Here is a 23,100-nt window from a genome sequence, read left to right as displayed (position 1 = left end):
GTGATAAGAAGTTGATGAACCAGAGCTAGTGAACTTCCTTCTAAGTCAGCGAAGGGTGAATGAGAGCCACAGGTGGGTGGGGGTGTCTGTACGCTGGATTTTCCACTCTCTGGCATTCAAGTGTTCTGACACCTACCGCCCTAAAAATGGGACAAGGAAGCTGTGCAGTTTGGAGAACAGCATGTTTTTGTTTTTACTTTCATGCCAGCACAGCAAAACCTGTGCAGCTTGAGGATTTCGCCATATTTTGAAGCTGCTAATTAGCGGCATTGTTATTAAATTCTATTTGCAAACAAAATGTACCAGAACTTAAAAAACCTAAGCCAAATCTATCCACCCCTCTAAGGGGTAAGAGCAAAGTCTGACTTCTTTAATGCAATTTATTGTATTGCTCCATATTTCCCAGAGTCTGTATTATATCAGGGTGTTGTTGCTGCTGCTGCTGGGGATGATGATGGGGGATCATAAGCTGAAGAAGGCCTGGGACTCAGTATGTAGCTGAGGATGACCTTGAACTTCTGATCCTCCTGCCTCCATGTAGAATAGTAGGCATGCCCCACTATGCCTGGTTTGAGCCTGTATTGTATTTGAATTATTTCTCTAGACATTTCTTTTTCTTAAAATTCTTACCCTTTCCCAGAACTTTATGTCTTAGAAAACTGTAATTTCTTTTCTTCTAAAATAAAGTCAATTTTTGGAGTAGAGTGGTATAGAAATGTAAGGAATTAGTGTTATAAGTGGGTTGGAGAGATGGCTCAGTGGGTAAGAACGCTTACTCTACAAACACAAGGATTTGAGTTCGGATCCTGACAACCAAGGTAAAAACCTGAGTGTAGGCGCATGCCCCTGGAATTGTAGTGCTGTTAGGGACAGAGACGGGAAGATACTGGGGCTTGCTGGCTGCCAACCTAGCACAGGTTCAGTGAGAGCCTATATCAAAGGAATAGGGTGGAGAGTGACAGAGCAGGACATCTGTCATCCTCTTCTGTCCTCCACACACACACACACACACACACACACACTCCTATACACATATACACACACACACACACACACACACACCTATGCACATATACACACACATGAAAATACACTTATAAGCACCATCATTCTTCCATATTATTGACTTATTTATACATTCCATCATTCCCCATTTTAATTCAAAACTAATGGTAGGCCAAAGCTTAAAAAAAAAAGTGTTTCTGCTCCTTGGTAATTGCATGTTGTTCATTATCAGGGAGAAAATACTAGAAAAGTGATTTTTACTTAATAATGTGTTTATATTAAAGTATGCAAATTGAATATTTACTTAAGGATTAAAAAGTAGCTTAGGGCCGGGCAGTGGTGGTGCATATACCTTTATTCCCAGCACTTGGGAGGCAGAGGCCAGCAGATCTTAGTGAGTTCCAAGTCAGCCTGGTCTACAAAGTGAGTTCCGGGGGACAGCCAGGACTGTTACACAGAGAAACCCTGTCTCAAAAAACTTACAAAAAAATGTAGCTTAGGGATGTAAGTATTATGAATGATTTTCAGTAAGCACAATGATTCTTGTATTAAACATTTTAGCTTTGAAAGAGAATGTCTATATGCATGTACTTCTGAGGACTGTGAGGTCCACACATGAAAATCCTAACACAAATTGACAAATATGTTCATAAAAAACAATACCATGAGTTAACTCAAATGATTTCAGCAATAAAAGACACTACTAAAATGTGAAGATTACACTCAAAATACAACAGTAACATGACTTGATTTTTAGTGTCAGCAGTATATGAAAGTTTATTTTTTTCTACAATAGAAGCCAAAATTAGTTGGTACCTATCTGAGAGATATCTTTATCGTTAATCTGTAAGTGGGTTCAATACATAAAACTTAACTGTGCTTCCCACTAGACACCACTCTCATATGGAGACTAATCACCCTAGACAGCCCTCAGCTGAACAGCCAAAATCTCCCGGGGACAGCTCATCACTCAATCACAACGGCCTAGGAAAGCAAGATGGCCAGTCGCCCTCCACCTCACTTGGAGCACCAGAGCAGGAGACAAGTGTACACCCTGAGAAGGGAACCCACGACATCTCTGAAGAGTTGAACCGGCAACTGGAAGACATCATAAGCATGTATGGGTCTGCTGCCAGTCCCTCGGGAACCGAGGGTACCACTGAAACAAAGGAGAAGCCTGAAAACACGGAGGCGCCGGACAATGAGGATGGAGATTGTGAGGAAACCATTGAAGAGACAGACAGAGAACCCACTGCTTCTGAAGAGCCAGCCGCAGCCAAAGAGCCTGTCAGCAATAAAGAGCAAAAGCTGGAGAAGAAGATCCTAAAAGGATTAGGCAAGTATTATGTTCTAATATATGACTTTTCTCTTAATTACCCCATGTGTTCAACTTCACTGAAAGCCATATCTAATGCATTTGAATTAATATAGTAGCCTTCTTTGGGAGCTGTATTTGTCCTTAGCCCCTTCTTTAAATAAAACTAAAGGAAAGGTTTTAACACGATGCCTATCTGCTCTACTCCCAGGGCTCCTCACTGCTCTTAGAGAGAACATCAGAATCCTTAAGACATTTTTTAGCCCCTTAAACCGATCTAAGCCTAACCAGTTTAAGCATGATGTCATTTCCCAGTGTTCCCCCGGCATCTTTCTTCACCCTTCTACCCCTGATCCCACTCCTACTGAGGTCATTCTCACCTTCCATGTTGGTTCTCTGAACTTCCATGTTCTCTTCTCCAAAGGCCTGTGCACACTCTACCTGGAAACCGCTGCCCACTATGCCCAGCCACCCTTCCAGCCTCTGGAGCATAAAACTCCTACTTACCATTTGGTCATAACCAAAGGGCAATCTCTTAGCCCAATTCTAAAGTGGTAACTTCTTTGGGTCTGCATTTTCATAGTACTAACCAGCATTTCGAATTACACATTTGGGGGGAGAGTATTTGGTTAATGTATCTAACTACCAGTTGAATTTTTTTCAATCTAAAGAACAATGTGCGTATGTGTTTTGAACATCACTGGATGCCTGTGGTAGAAGATAAGAGCTGACAAATTAAAGGCTCAGTGGATATTTGCTATAAGGATGAATAAATAATGGAAATGGAAATGGGAAACTCAAAGAAAACCTAGGAATAAGCAAAATATAATAAACAGGGATGGTTCATTGATAAAATGATTGTCAGTTAGGCCACTTATTATAAAATATTTTCGGTTAAGAACAGATCTCAAAAATATGGTTACATCTCTCAAGAAAGACAGAAGACACATACCTGTGCTCATCCACTCACTGGTCTCATGACTATTTGTTAATGCCTGGTTATGATGCACTATGCTGGGAGCACAAAAAGAGACAATCCCTTTGGTTAAAGGTCTCTCAGTACAGAGAAAAAAGCTAACACATGAACCATTATAGAGCAAAAACAAGCAGAGGAGAAAATGTTTTTGAAGAGCATGGGGGGTTAGTAGCACCAATAACTGTGAATGAAAGGGAAAAATGCTGATTTTGTAGCAATGGCTGAAAAAATATTACTCTGCCTAGTAAACTCCCTCAGTCCATCCCCACTAGTGACTGCACTGGAAACTCATGTCAAAGATGACTTCCTATGTAAGACTCTGTTAGCATCACCTTTCTCCTGCCTCCCTTTTCTCCACCTCCATGCTAGATGGCTAAGTGCTCAAGGGAAGAACCCACACCTCGCTCATTTGTACAGTGTGTGGAATGAAACACCAAGGGCACCGCGTCAGAACACCATCCACACTCCACACACTCCAGCAACAGATTTCTATGTGTAAACCCAAGCAGTCTACACTAGAGTAGGGCACCATTGGGTGCATAAAACTCATTATGAAAGGGATTGACGAAAGGGTTAAATGATACCTTTCAGTAACACACCTGACCGCCCCCAACATAAAGGTCACAACAACATTTAATACATTTTCACACTCCCAAAATGCAAGGCTGAATCATTCTAAAACACTGGGAGTCATTATAACATTCTTCTGTGTTAAAGAACAATTTTTTCACTTCTCCAATCAAATCATCTCGGATGTGCCTCTTGGCACTATCCCATTAAGGACCCAGAATGTCTCTGAACCATTGTGTATATCATTCCTAAACCGTTTCTATAGGGATTTCTGTGTATTGGCTGTTACTAGGGACAAACTGTGAAGAAAATTAGGGGAAACCAAAGGCAGCCAATTAGAGTGTCTACATTCTCTCCCATGAATGATTTTATAAATCTGTATAATACTTACATCTATCCAATAATTAGGACAGTTTCTCAGAATGAGGAAAAAAATTACACTCCTTTTTTTTCCCCTGCCAGTCCAATGTGTTTGGCTAGACTTCCTGTTTGTGCATCAGAGGCCAACTCTCAGCCTATGTGGGCTGGTGGCCTTTCTATGCTCTCCCACTCTATATCATTAACACATTCTTCTACACACAGTACGGTCTCAGCTCCACTCACAGTTACAACAACATTTTTGGGCAAGCCTACACATAAACCCGCCACTTCCAACTTAGCTGCCTCCAAGCGGCTTTAGGAAATGTCTTGGCTACTTGTTAATTACATGGTGCTGCAATATTGTCTACAAACATCACTGTGTGTTTAAATCAAATTCGGAACTGGTCAAAACTCTGCCATACACAGAGATTCAGAACTGGTGTACATAAAGCCAGCCAAAGGCACTATGACAATTCAGCAGAAAGCAGGTTGTGGAAGAAAGGGTGCTCCAGCTTCAGAAACTGTTTCTTCCCTTAGAGGTAATAAAGTCTGGGCTGCAGGCTTCTTCCTAGTGAAAGAGCTTCCTTGGGCAGAAGGAGGTTGACAGGTAAGGCTCTGCCTGCATCTGCCATTTACCAAAGTAGATACTTGTAACTGCCTTTTTATAAGAGGCATCCCTGTCACTGCAGAGGGCTGCCTTTTCTCTGAATAAAAATCCTAAATATGCCAGAGAAGCGGGTTTGTTGTGGGATATTTCACCTACCTGACTACAGGTAAGTTTCAATACATACACTGAGAAACCCATAAGAAAGACAGTTAACTCTGTAACATCTTCAGACACCCATTCACTTCTCCTCATCTTCCTTAGAACACTCAAACACACACACACACACACACACACACACACACACACACACACACACACACACACACCCCAGATGGTCTAATGTAGTGGGTAGCCATCCTAGCTTTGGCCTGGAAGTTCCAAGCCCCATTGAGGCTTCTGTAATGGTCATTCCCACAAGGTGGGGCTGAGGGAGGACGCTGAAGACCCAGGATCGAGAGGAGAGGTTTCTCTTGGCTCTGGGACCCTGGACTCTGGCAAAGGTATGGCGCAGTCCGGCAGTGTTCTCTGGAGAACTCTGCTCGGTCTACCTCCAGCGTCTAGGGCGTGACCATTACAGAAGCCTCATTGGGGCTTGGAACTTCCAGGCCAAGGCTGGGATGGCTACCCACTACAGTCTAATCCATTTCTGGTTGATTTATACAAAAGGAAACTAACCCATAGTTTTGACATAAATTCTAAACATTCTTGAAGAAAGGATGAGAGACCAATGGAACTCAAGGAGAAGAGGAATTGGTGGGACTCAGAGATAGATGAGCAGGTTCCCAGAGAAACTGAAACTTGGATCAGAATTGAGTAGAGACAGGTGTTAGAGAAACAAGAGTCAGGCTCAAGACAAGTCTCGAGCAAAGCGATTTGTTCTCTCTGCTGAGCACAGGAGACAGTGTCCATGTTAACACCTTCTCTTTCAGAATTTTTTTTTCATGATTACTAGTAGTGTAAATACATCACCAGCGGACCTCATGAGAAACCCAGGTCTATTGTCTAAGTGAGTGAAAGGCTGAAGTTCCAAACACAACTATACTGCGGTCACTAAAATTCCAGAGGCACAAAATGTCAATATGGGAAGATGCTGTGACTAGAAAACACAGGCCGGGTAGACCTGTCAAAACTGACTGTGGTCTTAAAACCAAGGGAAATAATCATATGCTGGGACTGTGAGAGGAGACAGCGAGGGTAAGAGCGAAATGTAGATCAACACTCAAAATCCCAGGATGACAAAACATGTGACCCACCAATGTTGTCCTTTCTCCTTCATTGCTGTTTGTACCAGGCTGCAAGTGGTTAAGGACATTTCACTCGTGGAGACACCAAACCTTAAAGACTGGATTCCCAAGCCATTTAGTCAACTCAGTAATTTAATTTGATAGTCAGGGAAACTGAGGCTACAAAGTGGTTCAACTTGTTGATGGAAGTATGGGTTCTAAAACTTAGGTCTCCTAGTTAGATGTGAACTTCCCTGAAAAGGTACCCATTACTGTTCAAAAATGCTTTGTTTAACACTTACTGATGTTCAGTTGTATGACTAGGAGAACAAAAATTAACATTAAAATGTGACTCTGGGTGTAGCATTTGAAAGAGGACACACTCTTCCACAATACATGGAGAAGAAGAAGAAAACACAGAATTGTACAAACAAGTACACAGAACAAATTTTACCCCCTCCACCAAAAATAAAATAAAAAGAAACCCTTTGGGAGAGAAAAAGCCCAAGTTTAGGGATACATTGGATCTCTGCAAGAAACTGACATTTAGTAAAAGCAAGCATCACTGTACTGGAGAAAAATCCTGGTTCACATTTCTACAGCTGTTTCAATTGTCTAAAAGTTAAGATTTTTAATTTCTTTCCCAAATGCTGGACAAAAGCCGATTTTGAAAATGTCTTTGATGTAAAAATAGCCTCCTTCGTCCTGCAATACAACTGCACCAGTGGCCACAGCCAAGTGCTGCAGAATTGTCCTGTTCTATGGGTACTTCAGCTTCACACAGCGTCCCAATAAAAGCGCTGTGCATTGTGGTAATCATATGCCCACCACATGCCTCCCTCAGCTCTTACAGGGAGAAATGAGTCCTCCTTCAGAATGGTCCATCCGGGAGAAGGCAGATGATGCCCACCTGATAAAATGTTCTGGAGTAGAGCCAGGTTCTCCTCTTATGGCTAATATGCCAGCACATAGCTCTGTTTTCATGAAGATGCAGTAACGGTTCTCTTGGAGAGTGAGTCCATTTCTGTCTGTTCCTCTCCTCCATGAGTGCCCCACAGAGCACCCTAGCCCCCCAGAACACATGTAGGTTTAGCACCTAATGTCTCTGATGCATTTCAATACACCTCTCGATAGTGTCTTGAATTTTCTTTTGAAGCTGGGAACAATTTTTGAAGGTGTATTGATACACTGGAACAATAGATAAACATCTATAAAAAATGGGAAACTACTAGAGCAGAATGAGATCTCAGTTAACATGAAGATTATACAACAGGAACAGCAAAATGCCCTGTTAGCTACAGAAAATACAACAGAGAAACCATTTGAGAAGAAGAAAACACTGGAGTCACTCATGTCTGCCTTTCCAGTAAGACACGCAATGGCCTCATATGTTCATGCTCAACACGAGAAGGCTTCCCACACACTGAATCTCCAGGTGAGGGTAAATGTTTACCTTCATCTACTTACCCAACACATTGTCATTTGATTTGCCTGATACCTGTGTCTGCAAGCTGGCTTTATCTCACTGTATTATTAGTGTGACAAAGCATTTGTCGTGGACCAAACACTATGCTAGGCCCCGGCCCTAACCTGAGGAACAGAACGCTTCCTTGCCTTTAACAGGTAAAAATGACCCAGGAGAGAAATTCTAACCTACGTTTCTGGCTCTGCAGTCAAGGGTGAAAGGATGGTCTGGCCAGTACAGATCACCCAAACTGCCAGAGGAGCAGCTGGAAGTACATGCCCAGAAGAGGCAAGCATCGTGGTTATCAGCTGCCAAGGGCAGCACACTGTGCAAGGGCTTTGAAGAGCAGGGTAGAGCCCCACTCACGGCCACCTTCTCTCCTGTCTTAGGCCAGCCTCAGAGCTGAACTGACTCACTGGACCAAGACAGACCAAACATTAGGAAGGAAGCCATTTTCTTCTAAAGACATTCCCCTTTGTTTCACTAGGCTTCTCTATCACCCAAGTGAGATCTTAGAGCAAGTCACCTTGGAGTAAAGTCTTTGCAATGCCAGCAGGAATCATGTGTGGTTGGTGTTCTCTGGGCCTTGGATATTTCATCTAGAAAATTGAATTGACTAGCCTGGATATCTTTGAAGATCCTTCTAGACCTAAGATTTTGTATTCCCATGTAGGCTTGCCATATTTCACAAATAAGAATATTTATGTGTTGACTAGAATTGAGTCGTGAGTTAACAATGAATGTAATTGTATATATGCATGTCCCCTGCCCTGCTTTTTGAAGGCAATCCTAATTCCTGACAGATCTGCTTCTCCAGGATGAAAGCAAGTATTCTAGCCCAGGGGAAATGTCAGTTCTTAGGGAAAAGGTTGCAGAGTTGTTCACATTGTTCAGCTCGTTTGTAACAGGAAACATGGGCTCACTGACCTGACCTCCTTCCTGTGAGTAGACCGAGTGGCTGTCACAGGTAGGAGAGGAAGGGGGAAATCCTCCACCTCGACAGGATGGCTTGCAAAAATGTAATCAGTAGTAAATGTGGGCCCAAGCATCCCAGACATCCCTCCTGACACTGACCAGATGGCTAACCAGCACCACAGAGACTCAAAACTAAAGGAGACAGAAGGAAAAAGACAGGGGGAGTCTAAATCTCTCTGTTAAATAATCAGGAACATATGAGTTTTAGAATACAGCTTGATGTCCAGCTGGGGAGAAAAAGAAATAAGCTTCTAGCAGAGATTAAGGTCTGGATAGAAGAAATGGTTGCATGGGAAGGCTGAGCCCAAAGTCATGGAAAACACACACACACACACACACACACACACACACACACACACACACACACGCACACCTGTGGAACATCTCTGAGGGGTTTGGATCTTTTTCTCTTATGTACTGGTTTTTATTCTCTGGTAGGCAATATGATTAGTTATTCTCACCCAAGCTTGATGAATAGGCTTGGCTAAGAGCAGAGGATTGGTTCAAAAGGAAGTATCAAGACAATACAGGATAAGCTGGCTCTGCTTGGCAACATCATGTACCGACACTGGTGGTTTCTTGCTCATAGTGAATTCTGATGGGCTGTTCTGTTTCTTTTTTATTAGTTGACACAGGAAATGGGTAATTTATCATTTCATAAAGTCAGTGCTGCGACACACTTACCATTAAAATATTCAGGATACACAGGGGGGACTGATGGAAAGCTTGGGGACTACTGTTTTAGCAAACATTTATTGAAATTCTACCATGAATTTGACCCTGCACCACATGAATGACACCCCACTCTGAAAGGCAGGGGTCATCCTTTCTTATAGGGAGAGAAAATCGTATGGGAGGCTCAGGGAAGTTAGTGGTTTGGCTGAGATTGGTCCTAATTTGCAAGAGGGTGGTCCTAATTTACAAGTGATCAGTCGGGAATAGCACTATCACTCTCCTACAAGCTCAACACTGACTTAAAATTTTTTTTTTCCAGGCAAAGAAGCTAACTTGCTAATGCAGAACCTGAACAAGCTGCCAACAGCTGAAGAAAAGCTTGATTTTTTATTCAAGAAGTACGCTGAGTTGGTAAGATCTTTGATCGGTTCTTTCTGTCAGAAACTCCCAGCTCTAATTATTTCTAAGAGGAGATGGAAGCTAGTCATGGACTTCATTATAGAACACAGCTAGTTGTCATAAACAAGCCAAAACGAGATTCACAGGATTCTAGAAGGAAAGTATTTTTCAGGAAAAAGAAATCCCGAGATGTAACGAAAAAGGAAAAAGAAGGTAATGGTCTCTGTGTTCAGTTATGTGCATAGTTTGGGGCGGGGAGCAAGAAAGAGGAGCACAGATAATTTAAATCTAGGGACATTTTAAAGTTCTTGTCAACTTTAAAGTTAAAAAAAAAAAGCCTGTCTCTATTAAGATGAATGAATAATAAATTTTCATTCAGCTTCTACACTCACGGTTCTCAAGGGCTACAAGAAAACTTCAGAGTGGAGTCAATGCCATCCCACAGTTCACGGCACTTTCTTGTCTGGCCTGAGCCAGTTTTTCAGTTCTCTTCTTTGGTCCCCATTCTTCTCCTTCCCTACAATGACAAACTCATCTCTGGGGTTGCTTCGTGCCCAGCTCTGCGTCCTCCACGGACAGCCTCACTCTCCATACTTAGGGTCCTGGGAACAAGGGAAGCTGCTTGAAACCATCCAAGAACTCCCGAAGGCCATGGTCTCCTCTTCTGTGCTGTGATTGGCCAGTGGAGAAAAGGGAAGGGCTTGGTGAGGACAGTGCTCTGGTACCAAGGAAGCCCGACCGGCTGGGATAAGAAGAGCAGGAAAAGGCAATGGGAACAGAAACATCTGAGCTCTGTGCATCACTCCTTCCTTTACCCCCAGAAACGAGATAGCAAGCTGCTTTCTAACTCCCTCCCTCCCTCCCCCCCCCCCCTCTGTGTGTGTGTGTGTGTGTGTGTGTGTGTGTGTGTGTGTGTGTGTGTGCATACTCTTTAAGAAAGCCACTGACTTGTCTCCTCCAGAGAAGTAGCAACAGGTAAATGAGGCTCTACACACCACAGAACTTCCTCCCGGCAGGAGTGGAACCACCTCCCTCCCTGGGAAGATGTATTTCACAGCTAAGGATGCTCCACTTGGGGGCCTCTGCTAGCAGTGTGCTCGCCCCACCCCAGGAGGCCTTGGGCCTAATGTCACTGTCTAAATTACGTTTTTATGACAGCTTCCCAAACTGAGTAAGCATCAGGCCCACAAACTCCATGCCTGTTGATGGTTTGTTTTTCAGTGACTCTAGCCCTGTAATCCCTACATGTCCCTTCCTCCCTTCTGTCTTGACACACCCTGGTATGCTGAATTGTGATGTCATCAACACAGCACAATTCTGAAACCCCGAGTGCTCAGCTGATTGCTTAGCTTTTAGGGTTTTTGTTTGGTTGGTTTTTTTTTTTTTTTTTTTTTTTTTTCAAGTCAGGGTTTCTCTGTGCAGCTTTGGAGCCTTTCCTGGATCTCGCTCTATAGACCAGGCTGGCCTCGAACTCACAGAGATCTGCCTGCCTCTGCCTCCCGAGTGTTGGGATCAAAGGCGTGCGCCACCACCGCCTGGCAGCTTTTAGTTATTTTTAATCATGCAAACCACATCGTGATGACGTGAGAGTTCCAAAGGCACAAAACATTGTCTCCAAACCATCATCTAAAACACAAGTTCTGCTTTGTGCCTGCTCCTCTCCAGAGGATGCAGCCAGCAATGGAGTCGCTCCTGCCATACGGCAAAGACAAGTTGATGTTTCTTTCTTTTCTCTTTCTTTTTCTTTCTTTCTTTCTTTCTTTTTTTTTTGGGGGGGGGTTCATGTGGCATTTTCCTGCCTGTGTAGTTCAGTCTGCATAAGCACCTTTTGTTAAAACTGTATCATATTCCATTAAGCGACTCTATGTGCTGATTCACTCATCTGGGAGACAGCGTCCTCCCACTTCAGAGAACACCGCCGCAGAGAATGCCATCATTTATAGCTTTGTTCCTTCTCCAGTATGAGTTTAGGAAAAAATTCTAGGAATAGGATTACTGGATCAACTAGGATGAAGCTTTCTTTGTTTTTCAGTTTTATGCCCATGTTGCCTGCCAAAGGAAGGGTAGAAAATTACAAAGCAATTTAACATTGGCTATTAGCAATTTAAATTAGCGTAACATAAGTTGGAAGTCAAAGATCTTTTTCCCAAAATCTGGGCCCCATTCTCTCTTGTACACCACATGACTCTCACTTAATCATATTTTTTTCCCAGTATTTTCTGTGCTGTCTGTCCATCATCCCTTCCACTAAACTACTATACACCAAGGCTATTATTATTCATTTTCTAGCACCATATGCTATACTTGGCATGACTAGGAAGTATCCTTGACTGGCACCTGACACCGTCTTACAGTGCTACACTGCCACAACAGTACACTGGAGAACTCCAGTCTGAGGGAGATTTCTCCAAGAGCCAGGGCTCTTCATGCTGGTCCCAGGAAATTCCCTACTCACCGTTATAACCAGACAATTACCCCAACAGAGATAAATAAGCCAGTTCAAGCCTTATTTGTCTTATCCCCTATAACAAACTTAAGACCTAAAAGATTATTCTTGAAAACTGACCCAAAAGACCAACTACATTTCCTTTCCAGGGAAGAAAAAAAATAATTATTTACTTGGAGATAAAAGCCTATTTCCTTGCTCATTGGTTAGGATATTCCATAGAAAATGTCTGAAATACAATGGTTAGTATGGAATAAATTGTCAACTCCAATTCTTTAATTCGAACTGCCACTCTAGCTCACTCATGCTTACAGAGCCTGAGGCCTGTAATGCCATCTGCCATTGTGTTCATCAATAAATAAGGACATGTTCATTAATAAGTAAGGATACTTCATGACTGCATTAAGAAATAGCCCTAGGAAAATATTTTCTGGAAATTTTCTCAACTTCTATATACTGAAGACGAATCATTAATACAATTCTAATTTAGCCATTGGCACTAACTGTGCTTTTATTTTATTTTTTTTAACTTAGCAAAGAAGAAAGAACAAGAATCAGATAAAATCTTACATAGCTGTTACAAATTTCCAGAACTGTGCCTGCATGAACCGTTGAACCTCACAGCCATCTCTGGGCTGAGGTTGACTTGGTTGTAATACTCTTGCTTTCATTCCTTAAAACCCTTGCATTCATACACAAGCACAGAAGTCGGACCCATTTGAAAACAAAATCATCCAGACACTAAAAAAGTGCAAGAAGCTCGGAGTCTTTCATTTTAAAGCCAAGGAAAATAGATCTGGCTAACATTTTAATGTGCACAATCTTATAACACATTCAAAGATTAAATGTGGCAAAGAATAAATCATCTGTCTTCCAACCTATAAAGCACACAAAGTATATATTTGCTTCAGGACACACAAAGAAAGCTGCAGTCTTGTTCACCAAGGAGCACTAGGTGTCTCTGCCTGGAGATATTTCTACGTGTTACAATTAGGTATGCTACTGCCACACAATAGAGAGAGAGGCCCAGGTTGGTGGGCCCCAAATATGGAGGATTTTGCACAATAGAAAAATATGTCCCATTTTGTCAACAGTGATGAACCTGAAAAGTTTTGATATATGGCTTACTCTTCAAAAGTAAAGTCTAGTCTACAATGGCAACAACAATACATCAATATCAAGGAAGAAAACTCTTGCTATAATCATGGGACATTTTACCTTGTCTAATCACTATATTTCAAAAATGTAAGAGTTCAGCATGAGAAATGCTTAATGCAGGCTCACTGGCTTTTCAAGAAGGATGTTAATGCCAGTCATTATTTCTAGTAACATGGCTCGCTCTTGCCAATGTTAATTTCTAAAAAGTAGAAATTGCACGTGGGTATAAACTTAGAATATCAAGTGTGCGTATTCTTGCCTTAATCTGAAGAGGGTTTTTAATAGTTATTCAACACGGTAAAAGAAAAGGAGTAAAACCAGTGAGGAATTGAAGAAAGTGTGACAATCTTCAAACAGTTCAGGGGAAAAACAAAAGGACTTTTAAAACAGGGAGACTGAGATGTGGTCAAGGTCCTTGTGGAATATATCCATTTCCATCAGGCTCTGTGAGGCACCAGGAACACCTGCCATCTAGAAGCACCCACTGGCTCCCCAAAGATTTTCTTTGCTCTTAGCCAATATGGTTATTAATAGAACCAGCTCCATCCTGGCTTAGGCAACAGCCAGGCACTGGAGAAACCAAGTTCAGTAGAGTGAACAATTCCAGACCAAAGTCTGCTGCTTGCCTGTGGCCCCACTGATGTTCAGACTGACATTGGTCTACTGGTCTCTCTCTAGTGGCTTCTGGAGGCTGTTTCCCATGCTTCTTCCATTAGAACTAAGATCTTATGATAATGTTACCAGATTTAGCAAATAAAGACAAAAGATCCAATTAACTTTACATTTTAGATAGTGAATATTTTTTGGTAAAAATATGGCCCATCCAATATTTGGAATATATACTGATACTAAAATTATTCCTTAATATGTGAAATTTCTATTTACTCAAGTATCTGGTATCATATCTGGCAATCCTATACTCATATTTTAGCATCCCAACATGGACAGTATGAGAATAAAGTGCATCTGGGTTGCCAGAAACAAGGGTCATGATGTCTTTATTGTAAGCACAGAGAGGTCAGGGACAGAGATGGGCAGCAGGGAATGTTATAAATATTTGTCTTTTATGCCACTGTTGTGCTGTGGCTATTTCCAATGCTTTGGTAAAAAAGCAATTCACCATCAAGGCTTTTGTGTATGGGTATTATGCTTTCTCATACCCAGAGTATACACATCTAAAGCCCCAAATTATAAGTAAGACAAATCCATCTTCTGTTTACCAGGGGGCCGTTTTTCTCTTTCCTATTTTTAAAAGTCTCACTGTTAGCTTATTTTCAGACAGAGTTACAAGAATGACATGTGAGCCAAGCAAACAAATTGTTGGCCATGGTCTGCACACAAGATGCTGCCATAAACTCTAGCGGTTCCCAGATTCTCGAGCCTACCTTTCTTTTTTGGATAGCACTAGATGACATCATTAGACAGAAACAAAGAAAACATTGTATGACATTTAAAAAAAAGTCAAAGAAGAGGCTAATAGAAGTAATAGTTATGTAAAAATCATATATACATATATATGTTATGCTCTACAAACTATATCTGCACATGATACCGGAGTGGCAGTTATCATGAGCTGCCAGAGAGGCAGATAATGATGAAAATAGTTCCAAACAACCATACAGAAAGTATTTTGGCTTAGCTTCTTTTTTTGTGAGCCTCAGAGACATTCCTGTGATTTCTTCGCTGCTTACACCCCCACGTCTAGCTGGATGAGCATCGCACGGAGCAAAAGAAACTAAGACTCCTGCAGAAGCAGCAGGCACAGACCCAGAGAGAGAAGGACCAGCTGCAGAGTGAACACAACCGAGCCATCCTGGCTCGGAGCAAACTTGAGAGTCTGTGCCGGGAGCTGCAGAGGCACAACAAGACACTGAAGGTAGGTGGCACCCTGCCTTGGAATGACACCTTTCTCAGCGGGCTGCAGAGACACAGGCCTCTGCTACCTGGAGAAAGCATGAGTTACAACCAGAGAGCAGGGAAGTAAAATACCAGTGGTGCTACTTGCTCATTTGTGATCTCCAAGTTTTTAATCTCCATGAATGTTCCCCCACCGTCTGATTGTACGGTTGGAAGGGGAAAACTAAATGAGACTTCATGTGCAAGGTACCTACACAAGACAGCCATGCAGGCCCACAGTAAAATAAATGTCATGCCTCTTTCTTGCTTGCTGGGTTGAGGTTTTGTGTTTGTTTTGACTGATTGTTTAGATAGTCCTTCATTTACTACTTAATTCCTTTTATTTTTACTTTATGTGTTTGGGTATTTTTCCAGCATGTATGTTCGTCTGTGTGTCACATGCGTGTCTGGTGCCTGAGGAAGCCAGAAGGCGACACAGGAACTAGCATGACAGTCAGTGGTGCTCTGCCGTGTGGGTGCTGGGAATTGAACCCAGGTCCTCTGGGAGAGCACCAGTGCTCAACCCCTGAACCATCTCTCCATCCCTTAGTTTTCTCTTTAAAAATTTGTAAAAAGTCAGTGTTTTATATTTTGATTCAATGAATTCTACATGACATGGCAGACACAAAGCTAATTGACATGCTAAAGGAAGGTGGAGAGCCAAAATGTCAATAATTGTCTAAGAAGCTACTTTAAAAAACACCAAAGAGCTCTTTAAGACTTAATTACCCAATTAAAAAAATAACAGACTGATCAGTTCATTATGTCTGCATGGGTTTCATTAGTTACAGCATGGGTCCCTAGCAGTTTATTTAATTTGATTACCAGCTCCATTCAAAAGTAAGATGTAGGGTTCTTCCAAATAAGTCTATGTGCATCTATAGTCCCCTTTCCAGTGGTAGATTCCAAAGCTGGAGACACACAGTAATTAATCAGACAATATTCCCGCAAGGAAGTTATTACTGTATGTGTTTACAAGGAGATACTTAAAAACAACAACAACAAACATTAAAATCATTAACTACTTTGGCGAGCAGGAAAAGATAGTGTGGTTCCTCATTGCTCAATTATCCTGTCATGTTTGGGAAATGCTAAGCCAGTTCTATGAACTGTGATCCTCACATTGCAAGTCCCAGAGGATGGCATCTGGACTTTGAACGATTGTACTAGGAACAACCAGAAGTCCAGGTTAGATGGGGACCTGGAGATGGGAGTGTCATCTTCAACTCAGGGGGTAGTATTTTGTGTTTACAAAAGACTCCGCTCTTTCTACAAGGTCACACAGGGAAGAAATGGAAATTAAACCAGATGGGGTGGGGAATGTGTCACTGAAAAGATGCCAGGGGAGAAGAGTGTGGCTTTGACCCTTTAGGACTTTGCATGTTCTGTCATTAGGTTTGCACAATGGCCTGAGAGTTCGGATCTCTACTGGCAAGGAAACTCTAATTAGTCATTTAAAGCCACGAATATTGGAGGTGTCAAAACAAGTATTCAAATCCAAAATACTAATCTATCTTTGATTATTTACCATGGGCTGAGGCGTATTTAATTTGTAGAGCCTATCATGTATACTCCCTTTGGATGAAAAACCAGTGTATGAGGTATTCCATAAGCAATAACTAGCTTTGGAACTGTCAGTTCAATCCCAGTATTAATTGTGGAATGGTTTACTTCTTTCAAATACATCAGTTTTTGTTTCTTGAAGCATTGATGTTAGTTTTATTCACATTCACCTTCTGTCTTTGTGAATAACTGGTTGTTTTATCATGATGAGTATCTCTTCGGGTAATGATCTTTATCTTGATATTTAACTTTATTTGACATCGATACAAGTCCTTAATTTTTCTTACTTTTTTTTGTTTGCTTGTTTGCACAGTGCATCTCTTTTCATCTACTCATTTCCTATGTGGGTCTACAAAATACAGCTCATAAAGACATGATAAAACTGTATATTGATTCTTTTCATATGCACAGTATCTGTCTTTAACTGGGATGCCAGTCCATTAACACATAAATGACGGATACCTCTCTCTCTCTCTGTCTTCTGCTCCTCTATTTTTTTGTACCTTCCAATTTGAAGATTCTTTAAATTATATTTTTAATTTATCTCCCAGATTTTAAACTTATACCTCTTTACATTATTTACAGTGGTTTTGTTTTTGTTTTGTTTTGTTTTGTTTGGGTTTGGTTTTTTCCAAGACAGGGTTTCTCTGTGTAGTTTTGCATCTTTCCTAGATCTCGCTTTGTAGACCAGGCTGGCCTCAAACTCACAGAGATCCGCCTGCCTCTGCCACCAGAGTGCTGGGATTAAAGGCGTGTGCCACCACCGCCCAGCATATTTACAGTGGTTTAATCTATGGTTGCAATCAACATTTTTAGTTAAATGCCTAGTCTATCTAGAGTTAATGTTATAGCACATCATATATGTAAAAACACTAAAGCTAAGTAATTATTTCTATCTTTAAGCTAGAATTTTCTAAGCAAACAATTATATGAACTTATAAAGCCCATGAGATGACAATTCACATTCAAAAAAATGGTTGGTTTGGGGTTTTTTTGTCTTTACTATCATCTGTATTCCTTGAAAAATGAAAAGGAAAACTGCCTTTTATTTTTTCCCAGATACTGGACTTTCCTGATGCCTTTTTTTTGTTTGTTTGTTTGTTTGTTTGTTTGTTGTTTGTTTTTTCAAGAAAGGGTTTCTCTGTAGCTTTGGAGCCTGTCCTGGACTAGCTCTGTAGACTAGGCTGGCCGAGAACTCACAGAGATCCACCTGCTTCTACCTCCCAAGTCCTGGAATTATAGGTGTGCACCACCACCGCCCAGCCCTGATGTCTTTTTTATTTGGCCTAAAACTTGAACGCCCTGTATGGCACCATTTCCTCTCAGCCTAAAGAGCTCCCCATTAGAGTCTGTTGGATTCCAGCTTAGTTGGCAATCCATTCTCTTAGTCATCCTTTATCTTTAAGATGTCTTTTAGCTATTCATTATTCCCATCTTCCAATTGAGACCTGTAATTATTGGATATTGATATTGTCTGATGATGGGATCTGTTTATGGATCTTCCATTTTATTCTGACCTCCATAATTCTGATGACAGCAGTAACCTGGGCTCCTTCTCCTCATATGACACGTCATTTTTCTAGGGCTATTTTCAAAGTCTTTCTAGTGATTTTTTTTTTTTTACTTTTAAAATCTTCATATCTACTGATGGTTTTCTTTATTTTTAATTTTGAAAAATGCTATGAGTGTTTCCCCTCATGTATGTAAGTGTGTGGTACCTACATAGGTTAGTAAAGGGTGATGGATCCCCTGAAGCTGGGATTACAGATGCTTGTGAACTGCCCTGTGGGTATTGGGAACTAAACCCAACATCTCTACAAGAGCAGCCAGTGCTCTTAACCACTGAGGCATCTCTCCAATCTCTAAAGGTTTTCTTTACAAATATTTCATTTAATATTTGCTGAGCTTTATGTATTTGTATTTTTGTAACCAAACTTGGAATTTTTCAAGCGTTATTTCTTCAAATGTACTTGTTAATTCATGCTCTCCTCTTTCCCCTCTCCCGCGAGGCAAATTGTTGCATATTAACCTTGTGAGTGTGTCTTAGCTCTCTTCATGCCGTCCTCAATCTTCTGATCAGACCATTTCATAGTTATTTCTTTGTTATCTCTCTTATGCTCTGGGTCCACAGAGTGATTTTTTTAATGTCTAATTACAGAGTTTTAAATTCCAGGACTCCTGCTTGTTTAATAGATTGTTTTTCTTGTCTGAGACTTCCTGTTCCTAATTCATTGGGATAATATTTTCCTTTACATCACTGAACAGAATTATAAAGCCCATTTTTTTAAAAAATTCTTTCCTGTTATTTTCCCATCTGGGCCATTGTAGAACAAGATGTTTATTTGCTTACTGTCTTTCTTTTGATACTGTGCCAATTTGGGGGTAGGGTTTTCATATGACAGGTCATTGCCAACAATATCCTAGATGGTATGACAATGTGGAGACCCTAGATCCTATTATGATGTTATTTGACCTTCCAATGCTATCAAAACGCCTTACCGAAAATGAAATAAACTTACAAGAGAAGGTTAACTTGGCTTACAGGTTCAGAGATTTCAGTCCATGGTCACTTGATGCTTGTTTCTGGATCATGATGAAGAACATCAAGTTGTTCACCTTAAGGTGGCAAGGAAGCAGAAAGACACAGAAAAGGGTTCTAGAGACAAGATAGAGCCATCAAAAGCATGCACCAGGAGCCTACTTCTTCCAACTAAGCCCCACTTCTGAACAACTGATTCAGCTACAAAGGCAGCTGTGGGTTAACTCACTGATGAAATTAGCACCATCACGGTAGAATCACCTCTCAAAATCCAGTTGTCTGAGGGACATATCTTCAAGACACAAGCTTTTGGAGTGTACAGTACATATCTAAACCTTAAGTATACTCTTCTGAAAAATATTGATGATTTTTAATTTGGTTACTATGGTGAGCTTTAACTATAAACTTTTGTCTCTTGGACAGCAGTCCAAACGTCCGTTCAATTTTTTCCTTAGAGCCCATCCTGCAGAAGTGTAGGTCAATGTTGTTCGGAGATCGCGGAGATCGGAGAATTTTCTCCACAGAACTCAGGTTTTCCTCCCTCTCCAACTCTTTTCTTGGAGCTTTCCTCTCATCTTTCAGTGGTTATACAGTTTCCCAGAATTTCACACTCTTGTTCTTATCTGCAAGATGGTAGATGTTCTAGGGAAGTTTAACACATCTCATTCTGTTTCCAAGTCTTCCTACAAGCTAAAATCTGTTTAAAGGGGAAAAGGGTGAGAAACTTAAATTATATTACATCAAGTGCCAATTGGCCTCCGGAGTCCACAGATGGTATTTGTAGAAGACTAAACTTGTCATGGCCTTCTTTGTCCAAGCCAGTAGGGTAGCCTCAGTACCTGGCTGAAAAGCTCATGCTTTAGGAGCTTGGGAGGGCATGGAAAAAGAATATGTAGTCAGGGTTCTCTACCGCCATACATTTTAACTTATATTCCTCAAAAAGTTTGTTTTTCGTCGGTGAGTGAAACACAAATACAAGCCTTAACAATTTAGGATAGTTTAGAAAAAGGCCAGTGAAGGTCTGGGCCAGGTACTTGTTTTAGCAACACCTACAAGCACTTAAAGGAGTAAATTCAAGCCTGAAACCATACTGAAAGAGAACTTTCTAGTACAATGTGGGTAGGTGGCTTAGGGTACATGATTTTGGTAAAGAAATAAGTGGTATTTGTTAATAGAATATCAAAGAATTTTAATGTGGAAAGGACTATAGAAATCATCCCGCCCAAGCCACTCAAGTGTCTGTACACAAGTTAGTAATGTATTAATCATTAAATAAACATTTACTGAATACCTATGAATTATGTGCCAGGCATGGCATCAGTTTTAAGACACACGCTGCTGCTTGTAAAGCTGTTTTCAGCTTTTGTCTCTCAGTCTTGCTTGTCTTAGTCATTTCCACTTTGCACATATACTTGATTAATTTGGAAAATTATCTCAGACATTGTCCAAGTCATAGCAAATTATTTATCAATGGACTCAATTTCATGACATTTAGTGACATTATTTTTTGCCTAGGTGAAATAGCAACATAGCTAGGATTGTTGTTATTTGGGAGGATGGGGCAGGAGGGTCACAAGTTCAAAGACAGTCTGGACTACCTTACAAGACCTTGTGCTCTTCCTCCTCTTCAAGGGGAGAGGGGGAGATTCTGTAGTACAAACTTCAAGCTGCCATTTCATGAGCCACAACTGAGTGGTTTGACACATGTTGCTAAGATCTGCAAAAATCTCAAACTTTCTCAAGAGCGTGACATAGTTTTTTTTTTTTTTTTTTCTACTCACACATGGAATCTTCATAAATGAAAATGAAATTAAGACCCTGGTCTGTAGTTCAATAATTCATAATTTGGGGACTTGTAAGTATGTCAGGAGCAAGGAGGTGGCAATCACTCTGGCAGGTATGTTCAGTTACTCTTGAACTGATAGCTTCAATCACTTTTAGTGATACATGTAGTAAGAATTGGTATACAAAGATAAAGATTATCTCAAATAGTCTTTAGGAAGTATCTTTTATAATATCTCTGAGAAGCCACAGTATGATGAAATTATAATTCTGGTGGCCAACAAGTTAGGCAATGTGTTGATATTATGTAGGAAAGATGGGAATGAGTGATCAATTAAAATACTTCCAGAGCATATATTTTTCCAGATCAGTTTTTGTTTTGATCACATTGTTCTATCCTAATAAAGACTTGTGCAATTACTTCTGCTAAAATAATTCTCTATTTTTAAATCCTGTTACATTATCTGAAGTTGGTAGGCAACTAAATGCAGGGTAATTTTACTTGCCAACAATGAAGCAAGCTTTCCTATTAACAATTAACCAGGACTGAAAGGAATCTGAAAATGTGTGTATCATCTCTCGGCAGTGTAAACAAGTCTATCTTTGGGAGAATATAGCAAGAGCAAATCCTTTATTCTAAAAGAGTGAAAGGAACGATTAATTCCAACACAGCTAATGCTTGGTGTAGACAGAGGAATCTAGGCACATGATTAGTGGTTAGCAATGAATGTGGAGTTTTGATGTAAGAGAAAAGAGAACAGAAATAATATAAAAGCAAACTGCCAATTCCTTTACGGTAACAAGTGGTAAGGGGGGTGGTAATATGTTTCATTGTTACTATTTAGAGTTAAGGAGATTTCAAACTTACTGCCTTCTGATTCAAAATTTACACTGCAAGTATTTTAATTATCCCAGGGGACACATAAAATAATTGTTCTGTCCATAAATAAAATATCCAGTGTATTTGGGAAGATTCCTTTTATATTTTTGAATGCTGTATTAAAGCTTTCTGATAATATATTTTTCGTATTAAGAGCACTTGCTGCTCTTGTAGAGGGACCAAGTTCAGTTCCCAGCATCCATGTGAGGCATCTGACAGTCACCTATAACTCCAGTTTCAGGGGATCTGACACCTTCTTCTGGCCTCTCTGGGTACTCACACATATGTGACTACACACACACACACACACACACACACACACACACACACACAGAACTAAAACCTAAAAGAAAGAAAAACAGTTTGTATTATGCTCACTTATTCTTATAAAAACCTGGGTGATACAACTATGTGGTTAATATTCCATGGTTTCATGGAGTAATTATTACATCTATTGCTTTCCACCCCCATAGCAACACACACACACACACACACACACACACACACACACACCAGACAAACAACTCATGATCTGTGTCCCATCACTAGGTAAATCCTTTTTCAGGCCACATCTAAGAGATCAAAGTCGTGTGACCATGTGACTGTCTGTCAGAAGTCACTGCTGGCCATTCACTCAGCAGGCGACTGCCATTTTAAAGGAAGCCTGCTCCCTGAGCATGGCCATTGCCTGTGACTGCACTCACAGCTGAAACCCTGCTCATGCATTTGTTTGGGGATCGGGCAACTTTAGCCGTAGAGAGCTGAAAAGAAACACCCCACTCACTCTGCACACTGCTCCTTTTGCCAGCCTTTCCCTGAGTTCTCTAAACCAGTACAAAATGTTATGCTCTTCATCCACAGGAGGAAACCCTCCAGCGGGCACGCGAGGAAGAAGAGAAGAGGAAAGAGATCACGAGTCATTTTCAGACTACCCTGACAGATATCCAGACTCAGATAGAGCAACAGAGTGAGCGGAATATGAAACTCTGCCAGGAGAACACAGAGCTCGCAGAAAAACTGAAAAGCATCATCGACCAGTATGAGCTTCGAGAAGAGGTGAGCACCACATCAAACTCCTGGCAGAACTGTACACAGGCCCAGATCTGGCTTGTGGAAGCGAAGAGGTTGGTTAAGAAACAATCCATGGCCAGCCCTCACAACCGATGAATAGTTAAGACTGGGTTTCTTTTCCTAACCAAAACAACAACAAAAAACAGAGAGTCCTGCAAAACACCCGGCTGAACTCACTTCAGAATAAAAGCAGTA

The 23,100-nt window shown here is 41.0% G+C and overlaps 1 protein-coding gene across 1 annotated transcript in view; it reads left to right on the top strand.

The window, feature by feature from the left end:
* The first annotated feature begins 1,908 nt into the window (after positions 1-1,908).
* Positions 1,909-23,100, top strand: part of Txlnb (taxilin beta) — a 35,314-nt gene continuing 14,122 nt past the window's right edge. The window contains exons 1-4 of the mRNA XM_036169264.1: positions 1,909-2,341; positions 9,491-9,582; positions 14,880-15,050; positions 22,696-22,890. Of these exons, the coding sequence (XP_036025157.1) occupies positions 1,909-2,341; positions 9,491-9,582; positions 14,880-15,050; positions 22,696-22,890 (891 nt within the window). The remainder of the gene's footprint in view (positions 2,342-9,490; positions 9,583-14,879; positions 15,051-22,695; positions 22,891-23,100) is intronic.

The sequence above is a fragment of the Onychomys torridus genome, chromosome 19, assembly GCF_903995425.1.
Source record: "Onychomys torridus chromosome 19, mOncTor1.1, whole genome shotgun sequence".
NCBI lineage: Eukaryota > Metazoa > Chordata > Mammalia > Rodentia > Cricetidae > Onychomys > Onychomys torridus.
Note: the sequence above shows the minus strand (reverse complement) of the source record. Positions and strands in the feature narration are given on the sequence as shown.